Source organism: Planococcus citri, chromosome 4 (genome assembly GCF_950023065.1).
Source record: "Planococcus citri chromosome 4, ihPlaCitr1.1, whole genome shotgun sequence".
NCBI classification, from domain to species: Eukaryota; Metazoa; Arthropoda; class Insecta; order Hemiptera; family Pseudococcidae; genus Planococcus; species Planococcus citri.
The window spans coordinates 9,269,454-9,288,094 of NC_088680.1; the positions used below are offsets into that span (position 1 = coordinate 9,269,454).

Sequence of the window (18,641 nt, forward strand, 5' to 3'; positions counted from 1 at the left end):
ACTAATTTTATTTTTATATCCGTTTTTCAATTTTTTCCCAGTTTTTTTTCAGAGTTTTTCATTTAACGTTACCTCCAGTTTTTATCTGATTGTCAAATTTTTGATTTTCGATTTTCAATTCAATTTATTCATTTCATTTTCAGTTTTTGAATTTTTCGATTCATTTCTGAGAGTCTCTGTCTCATTTTTTGTTTTTTTTTTGTGGGGGGGGGGGACTGACAAGGGAACCTCTTGAGATGTCACACTCCGATCTGAACGGCAACGCAATTTTTGGAAAGAGCATAGTCTAAAACCCCCAAAACCAAATTTTCAGCTGCCCAAGTTCATTTTTAGATTTTTGGTGATTTATGCTTTTTTTTAAAAAGTACGTATTTGATCAACAAAAATGGTCAAAATATGTCCCAAAACTGATATTAATTACCCAAATGGTCTCAAATCCCAAGTTAAAATAAACCCAAAAGCATTAAAAACACCATCATCTTTGTGGAAAACTTCTGAGCAACTTCAGCTTAAAATTTAAGCTGAAGTTGCTCAGTCATTTCATTTTCAGTTTTTGAATTTTTCGATTCATTTCCGAGAGTCTCTGTCTCATTTTTTGTTTTTTTTTGTGGGGGGGGGGGGACTGACAAGGGAACCTCTTGAGATGTCACACTCCGATCTGAACGGCAACGCAATTTTTGGAAAGAGCATAGTCTAAAACCCCCAAAACCTCACCCGACTCAGGACTGGCCACTCCCTCCTCACTCACTAATTCATATTCCTTAAACAGCCTCCCCCATTGTGCCCAGAATGCAACAACATCCCCCTAAACTTTGCTCATTTACTAATAGACTGCCTTTATTCCTACCAGAATGAACGCAACTTCAGGTCCTCCTTTCTGATGACCCTTCTCACACAGACGAAGTTGATAAATTTCTAATTTCAACAAATTTAGATTTAAATAATTGAAATTGTATGTACATATGTACTTGACTATATTTCTTGTGTAACCTAATTTTAAGCTTTACACTCGTAAATACGAGCCTCTAGCCAATAAGTTGCTGTATATGGCTCATTAAATTAAATTAACTTAAAATAAATAAATAAATAAATACCAGGAAGCATGGGTACATTTTCACGATATTTTTATAATATCACAGCTGTGACATTTTCGTGATGGGATCAGGAAAACCATGATGGAAGCTAGGACAGGGAGCGTGGAGAGTTTCATAATTTTGGTCAAAATGTAAAAGATTGCAAAATATTTTGTGACATATCGTTTCGAAACTATGAAAAAAACAAACAATTGGCTGATTGGTTTTGGTACCTAATAATTACCTACGTAAAGGCTCAGTTTATTTGAATATATTTTTTAATGATAAAGAAGATACATAAAAATATGACATATTGGTACGTACATGAAACATGAATCCAATAGCTTAAATCTATACAATATCTATTTATAGCGAGCTACGTATTTTTCTCTAAACAGACACTAAAACACATGCATTTTGAATGAAAAATATGCACAGGTCTAATCCGATCGGGTCAGATCTAATTGGATCTGAGCACTTGATTAAATTCGATCTATTTCTAAGCTTCCATCATTCCCTCTCGTACTGCTCGAAGAAACGTAATTTAGTTTCCAAACAGCAGCATTTTTTTTGTTGACCAAAGATTTAAATGTGACTTTAAAGTCTCGGTCCAGGGCGTAATATACTATAAATGTAATACATTTATTAATGCATTCTAAAATATTGAGTATTACATAGAAGCTGTTAGTACATTTGAAATGAATTGAAAAATAATATTCTGCAAGAACGGTATATCGTGCTAGGTCGAGTAATCCTGTTGGAATCACGAAACTTAAACATTGGGCCACCATTATCATCGATATGATTATTGATCGATTGGTTTGTCGCTTCATTTCGACATTGTCTGTGCTGTTTTCAACATTTGAAGAAGGAGTTGGGTGTTCTTTTTTCATCCATAGTGTGGCGATCAATCTAAAAAACAAAATAAGATCATTGAACATTTTTTCAACTCAAGTTAATTAAAACCCTTTCAAGCTGTAAGTTGGCTTCGATTACGTATTACTTACCTAACACCTAATATTGGTAACACAAGTGATGGTAATAATTCATGCAACGCTATTTTGATAACTTGTGACGCAGTGTACATGATGGAATCAATTTCAATACTAAATATGTAAATTGTCGTCGGACCTATGGCCCGTTTATAAATATAAGGTGACAGATACTCCGGTATAAAAAGCAAAATGCATACGATATAACCAGCTACCACAGTGTAACGTGTAGTTTTCATATTGCACCATTGAGATTCCTTTGATGGATGAAATACAGCTATATACTTCCATATTGCTAGCATCATTACAATATACACTGATATGCGGTTAGAAATGTTTAGCAATTCTGAGCTTAGCATCGAAATCCATGCTCGTGTATAAGTCCATTCTTCGTAGTTTGTTCTCTTACTATAATATGCAATGTGTACCCTTACCCATATGAAAGATGCATACGCCAACAGCTCTGATAAACTTACAATCGCCAAATGAGTGAAAATTAGGTTCACCGGTGATTTCATATTCCTCCTTGTGAACACCAGGATGTTCAATATGTTAAAAATCACACCGATTATGCATATTGGTATATCTATGTAATCTTGTATGTTCTCCGAATAGTAAGAATCAAGATTCTCTAATGTAGCTCCACAAAATGATTCTTCAGACGACATCTTGATTTTTCAAACTACCGACATGCGACACTCAAAAAAGAAAGTTGACTGTTTGAAAATGAATTATGGTTTAGGAATACCTACCTAATTATCACGTTCAATTTTCAAAAACGAATAACTTTTTCAAATAATTACCGATCACTCAATATATGTAGAACATTAACACGGGTTACACAGTTGATTGTGAAATATTGCTTTCAGTTTTATGTATTCTGTCACTGTGATGCTGAATTTTTGCAACTGTCGTAATTCTTATCAAGTGCGTGGTATTTATTATCAAGGCTAATTTCCGTCTTCTTATATTGTTTAGTATGACAATCCCTATAAAACTTCTCTATTTTGTAATCTTGTAAAAAATACTGAAAAAAACTTTCTGTCAAAAATTGCAAGAAGTTTCGTCCCCCCCCCCCCCCAAAAGCCCAAAACGTTTCGTATCTTGCTTTTCGCGAAAAATTTCAAAAAGTTTGCTCCCCCTCCTCCTTTCCTAAAAGTTACCCAAAAGTTTCATTTCTTTTACCAGAATTTTCCAAAATGTCTCTTCTTTTCATGAGAAAGTTGAAAAAAATCTCACTTTTTTGGCAGAAATTTCGAAAAAGTATCATATTTTCACCGATATACTTACCTATAAAATTGCCATAAAGTCTTGCTTTTTGCCAAAAATTGACAGTAAAATCCTCATTATAAATTTCTCAAAAGTCGAGCTTTTTTGCCAAAAAGTACCGTATCAAAAAATCTTGTTTTTTCACAAAAATTTGAAAAAAGTTCCTGCGTTTTTGCGTTAAAAAAATGCCCAAAAGATCTGCTTTTTACCTGATAATGTTGTGAACTTCTTGCTTTTTGATAAAATTCTCGATTTTTAACAAACTTATTCGAAATATTGCGATCTCCGCGTCCCTTCCGCCAAACAAATGCTTAAAAATTGTCAAAAGGAAAAATTTATGGTGTAAACTGAAACCCTGCAACTTTTTGCGTCAAATGGCAGAGTGGTAGCGAATTTTTGAAATTTTCAATCAGGAAATCGCTGGAGAAAAATGGTTCCGAACTGAAAGTTCGAATTTGAAAATGACGCTATAAGTGGGCGCTACCATTTAAAATTCTGAACAAATTTCCATACATGTCCGTTTCGATGATTTTTCAAAATATTAAATTTTGAAGATGGGATCTTTTGATGGAGTGGGAGCACCCCCTCACCCAAATTTGGGCAAAACCCTAAAAAAAAACGGGGCATGTGATATATCGAATTGTATGTTTTTGGTGACGCTGAATACGAATATGACGTCAGGTTTTCGATTGAACCTCATCCACGGTCCTCAGTTGGACTTTTATTTATTTGGGGAGGTTCTGGGGGCCATAGGTGAGGTCAATTTATAAAACTAAGGCCATATTCGTGTTCAGCAATATCGACGAAGCCCTACTATTTCACGTGTCGCACAAATAAAACACTATTTTGAACTTTTACCCCATTTAGGGAGGTGCTGGAGGCCGTAGATGGGGTCCAACCAAAAATCTGACGTCATATTCGTGTTCAGCGTCACCAAAAACATACAATTCGATATATCACATGCCCCAGATTTTTTTTTGAAAGTTTTGCCCAAATTTGGGGGAGGAGGTGCTCTCCCTCCTTCGAAGGAACCCATCTCAAAAATTGAAAATTTCGAAAAATTGTAACAATGCGATCTGGAATAATTCAGATAGATGAGGATAATAATAATAAATGCCACAAGGGGGAGGATAAAAAATATTCTTAAGGGGGTGAATATTTTTCATATGTTCGGATAGCTCATTCATCTATGAAAATCACTCCTGATGACACTGTTCATCTCACATTTGGACTCATATCTTATTCACTCACACTAAATAAGGAAAAGAGTCGAATTATTGCTACATAATATAATTGCAATTGATAAAGTACAACTTAGTTAGCACAATAATATTCGGATCGTTAAAGCCAAGTACGCCGATTGCAGGGTGGTTCATTGGTCATAGAACTGTTTTTTTAAGGCAGTCCTTATACCACGTAAGTGGTAGGTAACGAAAAGACAAGTACATAAAATACTTTCTATACTTCTATGGGATAAGTTATGAATATACAATGGTTCTCGGGGCCATTGTACAAGGAGAATTAATTGACTACCGCAAGGGATACAGTAGCAATTAATTCAACAGAGAGGTAAGGAGATGGTCTGAGGTAAAAATCCTCTATTAATCACGTTTACTTCTCTCCTGCGGTCCCCCAATAAATAAGACCTTTAACGAAAGCAATAGGTCGAAGCAGCACATTTGTAGGGTTGACTTACCTCAATGTCCGGTTCCATTGGGTAGTGCCGAGCAAAGTAAAAAGTACCATAACTCCATAGCGATCACACGAACTTAATGGAGAAATGGTAAAAAGATATAACTATTTAATTAACCAATCAAAGACGGTACGATAGATATATAAAGATCGCGGAGTCTCGGGCCCCAAGGGTTTCCAAAGACATTGCCACAGTTGGCCACTCCGCGAACAAGTGATCAAGCAGCGAAGACGATCGTCCGATCGAACCTCGGATCGTCTTGAGAATTGCTCACGTTACCCTCTCTTAAAGTAGGGGAGATAGAACCAGTTCCCCTCTCGAGGTAGGTAGGTACCATATTTCCTCACATACGCGATGAGTACGATATGGACCACCTCAAGGTTATATTCTTCGAATATTCCCTAAGGCAGTCAGGCCATAACTGCTCCTTACAAAATCGTCAATGGGGACATCTATGGAAATTTTTTTCAGAATTTTAAAAGGTAGCTCGCACTTACAGCGCCATTTTGAAATTTGAACTTTCAATTGAAAGTTCAACTTCGAACTTTTTAAAATTTCAAAATACTTGAAAAGTTCAAAATGCAATGCCCTTTCGAACTGTGAAATCAGTTTTGATCAAAGTATCATAGCTTTGGAGTAATGCGCTGCTGAAGTTAAGTATCTCGAGACAATGTGAAAATAATTATTGAAGCCTCCCTCCTCGCTCGCTCATTGAGGGCGCTGGGACCAAACTGATTGCGGGTTTCTTACTAATTGGGTGAGTAGACAGTGTGAAAAAAATTGAGCCAAATCAAAGGACATGACTCAAAAACGTTGGTCCAATTGAGGTGGAGTGACCAATTGGTAAGACAGGCAATTCCTCAGTCGAATGTTCGTTCTCTGCAGTCTGCACTGAATGAACACAGTTTCCATACAAATATAAATGCCATATCAAAGTTGTACATATTTCTAAAATTATCTATTTATACTAAACTCGACCAATTTCTGAGATTTCATCATTTCTTCTCATATTGTTCAACACAAAGTATTTCCGTTTCCCAAAGGAAATAATACCATTTTTGTTCAACAATAATTCGAATGTGACTTTAAAGTCTCGGTCCATGGCATAATATAATATAAAAGTAACCGATCTAGTGATGCAATTTAAAACACTAATCATTACATACAAGCTATTAAGACATCCGTAATGAATTAAATATTCATCGTATGTTAAAACTGCATGTACTAAATCGTGTAATCCTGTTGGAATCACGAAACTTAAACGTAATGCCACAAGTGTCATCAATATCTTTATTGAACGATCAGTTTGCTGCTTCATTTTGACTTTTTCAATGCTGTTTTCCATATTTGAAGGATGATTTGAATACTCGTTTTTTGCCAATACAACAATCAATCTAAAAAAACAAAATAAGATTAGGCATTTGTAAGATATCCTCAACCTTATTGCGTTGATGATTGGTTAATCTTGCCAAATTATAGGTATATTTTATACTCTGTAAATTGTCTCAGACTACTCACCTGACACTTAATATTGGTAGCACAACCGATGGCAGCAATTCGTACAGAACTCCATCAATAATCCGTGATACTGAGAACATAATAGAATTACCATTTCCAATGGATACGTAAATCTTCGTCGTCTTATCAATGGGGACCGTTAAAATAGCACGTGATAAGTAGGTCGGTATAAAAAGCAAAATACATATAATGTAACCAGCCACCACTGCCCTGCGAGTAGTTTTCATACTGCACCATCGAGTTTCCTTCAGGGGGTGTAATACTGCTATGTATTTCCATATTAGTAGCATCGTTATAAGATACATCGATATGTAGTGAGAAATAATCATCAATTCTCTGCTACGTATTGAAAGAACTGCTCGAGTGTAAGTTCGTGTTTCCTCAGTAGAATGATATTGCGTGAAGGTTACCCATGTCCTAAGAATGTATCCTAATAGCACTGATAAATCAACCAACGCTAAATTTGTGAATATCAAATTCATCGGTGAAATCATATTCCTCCTTGTAAACACCTGTATGGTTAATAGGTTGAAGATGGAACCGATTATGCATATTGGTATATCGATGTAACCTTGTATATACTCCAAATAGTGATGGTAAACTTTCTGTATTGAGTCTGCACAGAATGGTTCTTCAGCTGACATCTTGATTTTTCGAATTACCAACACTTGAAAGGTGAAGTGGAGTATTTCAATGTCTCGAATTTAATTTAAAGTTTACTTTATATCGCGAATTCAATTTTCGAAAACCAGCACACTTTTTTACACGATTATCATTAGAACACTTCTTTTTAAAAAATTCATTTTTTTAGCGTTGAGCACACATCTTTTTTGATTAACAAAAAAAGTTTTCTCGAGAAGAACATAAGTTGACTCATATAGCAATCATGCCAATTTTTTAATACCACATTTTTGTGAGATATAATATTCGAGTGTATTTCGATTGTCAGCGTTTAAATGAAATTGGTATAAAATTTCAATGTCATTTAGATGCCAATTTCTTATCATAACTGACCTATTAACTCCTACATCGCATTGTTTGTCGCAATGTAGAACTTGATTTTTTAGTGGGATTATGGGAAATTCTATCACGTTAATGCTTTGGAAGTTTTCTAGGCCGTTCCCATGTTTGGGGAACAAATTGCTTTCAAGAGTGTAATATGGTACCCTGCCCAATTGACCAAATCACAAAAAGTTGACCTTTGGAAAAAAATCAATTGGAAAATGAAGGTTTTGAAAAAGCTGAAATACTCAATCATTTCCAATAAAACAAATGAATATAAATTGGAAATTTTTTTTCAAAAATGATTCAACAACATGAGTAAAAAGAAAAAACATTAATCTGACGCACTTTTTGAAAATGTTTCTCAAACAACTAACAGGTAGTGGAAGTAGTGAAAAAGTAGTGATTTTAAAAGTAGGTTGTGGACGTAGCGAAAAAGTAGCGAATTTAGCCAAAAAGGTAGTAAAAAAATGAAAAAATTTGTTAATGCGTTCATTTTTGTATGATTTTTTCTCTATAATTTTGATTGAAATTAAAAAATATTAGGTGTACAAATTTTCTTCCAATTTCATTTAATTTTTATTTTTTTTTTGGAAAATTTTCTGTGAAAAATTTGTCTTTGTTAATTATTTTTCTCAAAATTTGGTCGTTTTCGAATGGTCGATCAATTTTAGATATTTTTAAGTGATTTTCACAATCAATTTCAAGATTTGTATGATACTTACATACTTTATTTGTTAATATTCATTTCCAGCTCTTTATTAAATGTCGAGATGGCCAGAATTTTTACTGTGGCTTTCAACCATTTTTATATACTTACTTAGGTATCTATCTGCTGATTGATCAATAATTTTATAACTAACTAACCCTCCTTATAATTTTTCTTTGTTTCAGGTGAGTACAAATTTCCTTCCAAAAATGATATGTACATAAAATTCATGAACTCGCGTATGAGAATAAGTAAGTAAGTAGGTAATTTTATTTTAGATTTCGCAAAAATTCCTAATTGCTCCAAAGAGCTTCGTACAAACACCTGATTATTGTCAGATTCGCCTGCACAGAGCATAGGCCATTTATTAGTAGCAAAGATTAATGAACAAAGACCACCTCCATCAATCTAGAAGAATAATTTAAAGTACAACTTCAAGAAAGCTATAAAGCTCAAAAATAAGATCAAAATTGATACAACAAATGTAATTGACAACGTCAGCCCAATTAGTGACCCAGCACACTGATGATCCTGTGTAACACCAGTGATCATAGGTGCAAGAAAAGTTGCATTACAACTGGATTCTGGGGCACTTCCGAACATGCTTTCTCGATTAATGATTAAAACATTTCTCGAAGAAGCACCAAAATGGGTAAGATTCGTCAAGTTGAAAGAACAGGTCCAGCTCAAATTAGCCAATAACTCATTAATCGAATCTGCTACACAGTGCTACACATATTATTATCCAAGGAACTAGGTATGGAAGTACGCCATTTTCGGTTATAGATTTCGTAGTTTTGACGGTGAAGTTATTTTTTCATTTCAGTCGAATAATGAAATGGAATCAAAAAAATGGTGAGAAAATGTCTATTTTGTGTATTAAAATGAATATGAGGTAAAAAAATAACATAAATTGGCGGTATTATTAATAAATTGAGAACTTGAAAATTTTTTTCTATAACCAAAGATGGTGTATTTCCATACCTGGTATCTAGTTCCTTAATTATTATCCAGCTTCAAATGATACTTGGAACAGAAGCCATCAAGGTTCCATTCTACATAATTGATGCCCCAGGTCAAACTTTTATCATGGGCAGAATCTCAATGGATTATTTGAGAATGACGTTAGACATCCTCAAACGACTCACAGAATGCAGACCTAAATTTTGTGAGAAATTCACAGTTCCCTTTATGCATCCGGAAGAATTCCAAAATGCATTGACCGTGTGCTCTTGTATCAAAAACTTGCAAATTGAGCAGTCCAACTTTTAAAAAAGATTTTAGGAAAAGGTTTGACTTCTTTGCTAATAATTGCCTCAATAACTGCCAATTTGTGATTTTTTTACATACAGTAGTCCCCGCTTAATGGAATTGGTTTGGGCCGAGGCACTTTTAATTCTATTAACCAGGATATTCTAATAAGCGGTCCAATAAAAAAAACGCAGAAAAAATGTCGAAATATGTATCCTGTATTTTTGCTTATTATAACCTCATACCACGAAAATCCTACTCGTATTTGGGCTTATTCCCCTGGTCATAAAAATAAGCTTGGATTCCTTCAGCATAATTTCCATCATTTTCACAAACAAATTTTCAATTTCTACTCGTACTTATTTATTAGAATCAAGTTGGGACCAGGAAAGCTGAAGGATAAAAACACAAAATTCTAAATTCTGTTAAAATTTCATCACTTCTTGATGTTTTTGGGAGTCGATTTCAGTATGTTTTTGGTTGTTTAGTTAGGTACATTTAGTCTTTTAGTATGTTTTGAAGACTTTTTTGGACAATTTTGATAAAAGTTTACATAAATGTCATCATTTTTTTTGCCAATTTTCACTCATTACAAAATAATCTTCATTTTGTGTTTTTATGCCATTTTAACATGTTTAAAACATGTCTTTTTCATCCACTTTTTGTAAAATTTTGTTCAATTTCCGTGATTTTCTCCAATTTCTGAAGATTTATCAATTCTATTAACCGAACTCAATGCTCTTTTTCACTACAATAAGCGATAAAATTTGCATGTAAGAAGATGCAAGCGTTCCGTCCCAACCCATTTCGATTCCATTATCCGAATTATTCTATTAACCGCGACTACATTAAGCGGGGACTACTGTATTCATTAAAATGTTTTGCTAGCGTCAATTTCAACACTTATTTTGGTATTTTTTTTTTTTTTTTTTTTTTTTTTTTGGAAAAATTACTCATACTAGTTACTTACCAGCCCTTTCGAAGGGTTCGCCTATGATTTGAATGGGACGGCGGTTTTTTGATACAGCATGGTCCAAAATTTCACAACCGTTTCAGCTGGCCAGACCACAACTCTAAAGACCCATAATTTTGGTCAAAATGTAAAGATTGTGAAATGTTTCAGGACATATGTATGTATCATTATTCGTACATGTTTTAAAACACTGAATTTGAAACTACTTACTATAAGGATATTAAAAACTAATAATTAGCCAGGTGGCTAGTTCCGGTATCTAATAATTACATACCTAGGTACTCAGTTTATTTGATTGTATATTTTTTCAATTCGAGGATATTCTGAATCTGAATAATACCTAAATACAGTGGGTTCCGCTTAATGTGGGCGCGTTGGTCCAAAGCCTGTTCAACTCTATTAAGCGAAAAACTCTAATAACCGATGCGAAAAAAAATGCAAAATTCCAAATTTTGTTGAAGTTTTATCACTTTTTGATGTTTTTTAAAGGTGATTTCAATAACTTTCTGTTTTTTAGCTACAGTTAGTTTTTTAATACCCTTTGAACACCTTTATTTACAATTTTTATAAATTTTTACAAAAATTTCACCATCTCTTGCCAATTTTCACTAATTTTAACACGTTTTCAACATTTTTTCATCCAATTTTTGTCAAATTTTGCTGAAATTCATGATTTTCTCCAACTTTTAAAGATTAGTCCACTCTATTAACCGAGTGCAATGCTCATTTTCACTATTATAAGCGATAAAACTTGCATGTAAAATGATGCAAACGTTCCGTTTCAACCCATTTTAACTCTATTGAGCGAATTTCTCTATTAACCGACAACACATTATGCGGAACTTACTGTACATACATTTTTATAGGTAATACATGAAACATGTGTAACTTGCCTAATCTTATCCTACATAGGTACAATATCTATATATTTGTAAGAAGCTATTTGTCTCTTAACATGCATTAAAACCCATGCATTTGAATGAAACATATTTTTGACGTTCTGAAAAATCTTACCAGGGAGAGGTGATTGGATCTGATCGGATCTGCAGTGGTACGTATATAATACGATCTTATCATATCTAATTGGATCTGAGTACCATATCCCAATCTGATCAGATCTGATCTGGTGTAGGTAATCAAAATCAGATCTACCTACTCAGATCTGGTCAGATCCAATGAGGTATCTTATTTTTATCTGATTAGAAACAGATCTAATCCGATCTGGCCAAGTAAAATTAGATCCATAGAATGCACGGATCCAATCATTTCCCTCTGGGTTATCACCCTCATTTTTCACCACAAAAAAAGTTGCACTTCTAAAATTATCAATCTTTGTTAGGTTCGATCTATTTCTAAGCTCTCATCATTCCCTCTCGCACTCCTCAAAGGAACATACTTCAGTTTCCAAAAAGAAGCATTGTTTTTGTCGAACAAAGACTTGAACGTGGCTTTAAAATCTTGATCGATGGCGTAATATACTAAAAATGTGGCGGATTTATTGATACAATTCATGATAATGCGTACTACTATCAAGCCGTGAAAACATCTGAAATGGATTAAATATCTGTCACTTGTTAAAAACGTGTACACGAAATTAAGTAATCCCGAAGGAAGGACGTAACTCAAACACAGTGTCATAATCGCAATCGATATGATTATTGATCGATCGGTTTTTTGCTCCATTTTCTGATTCTCTCTGCTGTTTTCAACGTTTGAAGAAGTACGAGTACTTGGGTGTCCTTTTTTCATCCATAGTGTGGCAATCAACCTAAATAACGAAATAAGATTTGAAAATTTTTCAATTGGAGTTAATTAACCCTTTCGAGCTGTAAGTTGGCTTCAATTATTACTCACCTAACACCTACTATTGGTAACACCAGTGATGGAAATAATTCATACAACACTAGTCTGATAATTTGCGATGCTTGGTATATGGAGGAAGTGATTTCAAAAGCATAAAAGTAAATCTTTGTCGTCTGATCTATTTCTTCCGTTACAATACTATGTGACAAATACTCCGGTATAAAAAGCAAAATGCATACGATGTAACCAACTACCAGCGTATTGCGCGTTGTTTTCATATTGCACCATTGAGGTTCCTTCGATGGATAAAATACAGCTATGCATTTCCATATTGTTAGCATCATTACAATATGCACTGATATGCGGTTACAAATGGCTACCAATTCTCCGCTTAGCAGTGAAATAATTGCTCTTGTATAAGTCCATTCTTCGTCATTTTTTTGATTTCTATAGTATGGCAAGGTTATCCATGTGAAGGTTATAAACGCTATAAGCTGTGATAAATTTACAAACGACAAATGAGTGAAAATTAAGTTCACCGGTGATACCACATTCCTCTTTGTGAACACCAGGATGTTAAAGATGTTGAAGATCACACCGATTATGCATATTAGTACGTCTATGGTACCTTGTATGTTGCTCAAATAATAAGAATAAACTTGCATTAATGCGGCTCCACAAAAAGGTTCTTCAGATGACATCTTGATTTTTCAAACTACCGACACTTAAAGAAAGTTGAGTATTTGAAAATAAATTGTACTTTTAGAATAATTATCGCGTTCAATTTTCAAATTAGGTAAGTACACTTCTTGTTTACAATTTTTGAGGAAAAAAGCATTCGAGTTCTACACGGGTTACACAATAAATGGTGAAATGTTACTCACTGTTATATGTAATAATCCTATCACTGTGATGCAGAATAAGTAATAGCGAAGGGAACGTGATAAATAAGGTTATCGATTTCTTATCATGACTAATTTCCGTCATCTTATATTGTTTACGACAATCTCTATGAAACTTCTTTGTTTTGTTATCTTGTAAAAAATACTGTTTAAAAAAACCTAATTTGCTAAAATCATTGTCAAAGTGTCGATTTGTGCTGCAAAACAGCAAAAAGTCTCCCCTTGTCCCCAAATTCCTAAAACGTCTCGTTTCTTGTTTATAATCACAAAAAAATTCTAAAAAATTAGCTTTTTTCCGTCAAAAGTTAATTACCCAAAAATTTCACTTCTTTTGCCAGAACTTCTCAAATATCGCACCTTGGGAATAATAAGGTTACATCTCAAAAAAGTGAAATTTTACAGGAGAGTGATTTTCTTTTTTTTAAAAACTTGATTCATTATTTTTATCAACTTATAATTAATTGTGAGGAATGAATAGCACCTAGCACCTCATTTTAAAGATCTGGAATCCTACCTTCATTTAGCATAAGAACACTTTGAAAAATAAAACCTTAAAGAGGAAATATTTCAATGTTTGGAAAACATTTTGAGTTATAACCTTTCATTAAAGTTGATGTGGAGGCGAAAGGAAGCGTCCAAAAAAAATTCCATGTCAACGAAGATGTAGAGAATTAAATTTCCAATTGACCTAATGTCGTTAGTTTTTTTCTAGAGTGCTTAGTTTTTGGAGTTTTTCTCAAAAAACTAAAATTTCATTATATGTGCAAATTCATTTTTCTGAAAAGTGATCAATTTAAAACTTTTTTTCCATTTGGTGCAAACCAATAAAAAATGCACTCCTTGTGACTAAGTATTTCTGACTGACAAACATTCAAAACAATCAAAACTGTTTGTTAACACTTTGTGTGTACGAAATTTGCTCAAAAAAGGTGGCGTTTTTTGAGATGTACCCTTATAACTGCAAACAACTTGCAATGTTGTTGGGATTTTGAGTTAGGCCATTTGCGTTTTTTTACAAGATCTAGATAATGTCCAACTCAAAGTGTTATTTTTGGCTGAGGGGGGGTCATACAAACCCCAAAAATGCAAAAATGTCAAAATTAATTTTTTTTGAGATATAACCTTATTACTCCCGAGGTGCGATACATAGTGGAGGCAAGGACTTTTTAGGATAATTTTGGCTAAAGCAAGAAGTTTTTCCAATTTTGGCATCAGGATTTTTCAAATATTTTGGCAAAAAGCAGGAGTTTTTTTGGCAATTTTCACAAAAGTTGAGAGTTTTTAAAAAATTTTGACAAAAATGAAACTTCTTTACAATTTTGACATAAACGAAATTTTTTGACAATTTTGCTTAAAATAGAACTTTGCAGACAATTCTGGCAAAAAAACATAACAAGGACTTCTTAGGATAATCTTGGGAAAAACAGGAATTTTCGAAATTTTGGTTACTGACAAAATTTTTTGGTCATTTCGGCAAAAAAACATTAGGACTTTTTTTGATCCCTATTAACATCGAAAACACTATTTTTAAACAATTTTGGTAAAAACTGCAAAAACAGGTTTTTTTGGCAGTTTTTATTTGACAAAAGCTGGGATTTTTTAATAATTTTTTCAAAAAAAAACTTCTGTATAATTTTGGAAAAAATGAGACTTTTTTGACAACTCTATCCATCAGAAAAATCTAAAATTATAAAGATTGATTTTAAAAATGGAAAAAGCAGCATTTTTTAGACAAATTCTGACAAACGTTCAGACTTTTTGACAATTTTTGCAAAAACTGTACTTTCAGACTGTTTTAGCAAACAACAAGATTTTATTGCTTAATCTATACAATATATACTCGTATTTATAGGAAACTATTTTTATATTAACAAACACCAAAATGCATGCATTTGAATAAAAAATATTTTTTGACTTTTTTAAAAATCTTCTCATGCAGGAGAAGATGATTGAATCTGATCGGATCTGCACAGGTCTAATCTGATCTTGTTCAATCTAATTGAATCTGAGTTTTAAAGACGGATCTGATCAGATCTGATCCGGTCTAATCGAGACCAGATCTACTCATATCTGGTCAGGTCCAATATAAGGTCCCCTATTTGATCTATAGGTGTGAACAGATCGGATCCGATCTGGTCTGGTCAATTCAGATCTATAGAATGCAGTTATTCAATCATTTTCCCCTGGGTTTTCACCCACATTTTTTACCACAAACATTGCACTTCCAAAATTGCTTATCACCTTTGCTAAATTCGATCTATTTCCAAGCTTTCATCATTCCCTCTCGTACTGCTCAGAGGAACATACTTCAGTTTCCAAAAAAAAACATTGTTTTTGTCGAACAAAGACTTGAATGTGACTTTAAAATCTTGATCCATGACGTAATATACTAAAAATATGATGGACTTATTGATGCAATTCCATATATTGCGTATAATTACCAAGCTGTGAAAGCATCTGTAATGAATTGCATATCTATCACGTGTTAAAACTGCGTATAATAAATCGAGTAATCCTGAAGGAATTACGTTACTCAAACTTAATGCCACAATTGTAATCAATATGATTATTGATCGATTGGTTTTTTGCTTCATTTCGACATTGACTGTGCTGTTTTCAACATTTGAAGAAGTACTTGGGTGTTCTTTATTCATCCATATTGTGGCAATCAATCTAAGAAACAAAATAAGATTTGATAATTTTTTCAATTGGAGTTAATTAACCCATTTCAAGCTATAGGTTGGCTTCGATTATTACTTACCTAACACCTAATATTGGTAACACGAGTGATGGCAATAATTCATACAGCACCATTTTTATAACTTGTGATACCGAGTACATGATGGAATCGATTTTAATATTATATATATAAATCGTTTTCGTCTGATTTATGACCTCCGTTTCAACATAATGTGACAAATACTCCGGTATAAAAAGCAAAATGCATACGACGTAACCAGCTACCACTGTATATCGTGTAGTTTTCATATAGCACCATTCGGATTCCTTCGATGGATAAAATACAGCTATGTATTTCCATATTACCAGCGTCATTACAATATACACTGATATGCGGTTAAAAATACTCGTCAATTCTGCGCTCAACATTAAAATAAATGCTCGTGTATAAGTCCATTCTTCAAGAGTGGCTGGCGATCTATAATATGTCGTCAACTTTACCCATATGAAAGGTACATACGTCAACACCTCTGATAAATTTACAAACGCCAAATGGGCGAAGATTAGGTTCGCAGGTGATATCATATCCCTTCTTGTGAACACCAGCATGTTGAACATATTGAAGATCACACCGATTATGCATATTGGTATATCTATGTAACCTTGTATGCTGTCCAAATAATAAGATCGAACTTGCAGTAATGTGGCTCCACAAAACGGTTCTTCAGATGACATCTTGATTTTTCAAACTACCGAGACCGACACTCAAAGAAGAAAGTTAACTATTTGAAAATAAATTGTACTTTAGGAATATTTTATCGCGTTCAATTTTCAAAAACGAATAAATTTTTCGAATAATTACCCATCATTCATTATACATATTATAAGAACACGTCTTCTTTAAACGTTTTTTTCGCTGTTTACAATTTCTGAAGAAATAAAAAAACCTAATACTTACAATAATACGCATTACACAATTAGTGATGAGATGTTTTCGGCGAGAAGAGCTGAACTTCGTGAATCACTCTCAGTTGTAGGCCTACTGCACTACAACCACGTGCCGAATTTTTACAATTGTCGTACGAGTAGTTTTTATCAAATAATAACGGACGTCGGACGTGTTAAATATCCATTTCCTATCGTGGCTAATTTACTTCATCTTATATTATTGTACGTATATGAATTATGACGATCTCTATAAAACTTATTTGTTTCGTAATCTTGTAAAAAATATCTACTGTAAAAAAAACACGACTTTGCCAAAATAATTCTCAAATTGTTGCTTTGTGCCAAAAGTTGCAAAAAGTCTCGCCTTTTTCCCGAATGTCCAAAACGTTTCGTTTCTTGCTTTTCGTAAAAAATTCCAAAAAGTTAGCATTTCTTCCCCCCCCCCAAAGTTACCTCAAGAGTTTCAGTTTTGCCAATAGGTACTTCCCAAAAAGTGTCTCCTCTTTCCATAAAAAAGTTGAAAAAAATCTCACTTTTGCAACAAAAATTTGGAAAGGGTATCATTTTCACCCCAAAATAGCTACGAAGTGCTGCTTTTTGTTAAAATTGTAAATATGTATCTGGATTTTTGCTAAAAATTGACAAAAATTCAGATTTTTTTCCCAAAACGACTGTAAAATATTCTCAAAAATCAGGTTTTTTTTTGCCAAAACTCACCATAGGTACCAAAAACTCTGAATTTTTCACCAAAAAGTTTCATTTTTTCGTAAAAAATATTTCTCAAAGATCTGATTTTTGATTAAGTTGTAAATTTTTTGTTTTTTGATATAAATTCTCGATTTTTAACAATACCTATTATTCAAAATTTATTGCGATTTCCTCATTCGTTTCTACCTGATAAATACGTACCTACACAAAAATTTCTGAAAATTGTCGTTTTTCCAGCGAGCTGCTGAAAAATTTCACGTTTTTGCTAAAAATAAAAAATTTGTTAAGAGGACTGTCTTGAGTGACTTCTGATGAAATTATTTTCAAAAGTGTTGTTCTCTGCAAAAATTAGCAAAAAGATCCGCTTTTTGTATGAATGACCAAAAAGTCTCATTTTTTACCGAAAGTTGTTGAAAAATTGTCGCTGTATTTTCACCAAAAAAAAAATCCAATAAGTCTGGTTTTTTACCAGAAATTGTCGAAAAATGTCTTTGTTTTGCTAAAATTGTCAAGGTAAGTCGAAAACTGTTTTGTCCACTTCGTCTAGCAACGATCGAATTTGAGATGCGTTTTTAATTTGATCCAAACTCATAAATTTTCGGAACAATAAACGAATTACCATACGTTTGTTATCATAACAATTGATCAAATAATTCCAAGCTTCGACATATGCATTTTCTTCAAATGGAAAATCACGTAAAATTTCTTTTGCCGTTCCAACTAACGATTCTTTCAAATAATACAATTTTACCGACTTTGCCGTGAAACGGAAAAGTAAGGTATTGTATTTGTCATGATGGTTGAGGATTTGGATGGGGGTGGATTTTCTTGACGAATTGAAGTGTGCTGATCACGATAAGACGTATGACGCAAAACGAGAGAAGTTTATATATATATATATATATATAGGTATATATATCAATTTATGTATAAATTTGTGTCACGCTGAACTCAAAAGCTCCGAACTTTAAGTCGAAACTGATGATGGCAAAATATTGCTTTGATACTGAACTAGAGAAATTTTTAATTTGGTCTAAATCGGTTCAGCCGTTTACGAGATATGAACGTTTAAGTGTGTTTCAACGTTATGGATAAGCAGAAATTTGTGTAAACCCTTATAT

General features: G+C 33.3%; 2 protein-coding genes across 2 annotated transcripts; both read right to left on the bottom strand.

Annotated features, from left to right (window-relative positions):
* Window positions 1-944: 944 nt before the first annotated feature.
* Window positions 945-2,962, bottom strand: LOC135843835 (G-protein coupled receptor dmsr-1-like). Its single transcript, XM_065361864.1, has 2 exons — window positions 2,081-2,962; window positions 945-1,985 (listed from the first exon to the last, which is right to left on the bottom strand). Exons 1-2 carry the CDS (start codon window positions 2,731-2,733, stop codon window positions 1,556-1,558), a joined length of 1,083 nt encoding a protein of 360 aa, XP_065217936.1. The 5' UTR covers window positions 2,734-2,962; the 3' UTR covers window positions 945-1,555.
* Window positions 2,963-10,410: 7,448 nt separating this feature from the next.
* On the bottom strand, window positions 10,411-13,196 carry LOC135843393 (G-protein coupled receptor dmsr-1-like). Its single transcript, XM_065361264.1, has 2 exons — window positions 12,335-13,196; window positions 10,411-12,248 (listed from the first exon to the last, which is right to left on the bottom strand). Exons 1-2 carry the CDS (start codon window positions 12,982-12,984, stop codon window positions 11,816-11,818), a joined length of 1,083 nt encoding a protein of 360 aa, XP_065217336.1. The 5' UTR covers window positions 12,985-13,196; the 3' UTR covers window positions 10,411-11,815.
* Window positions 13,197-18,641: the final 5,445 nt, after the last annotated feature.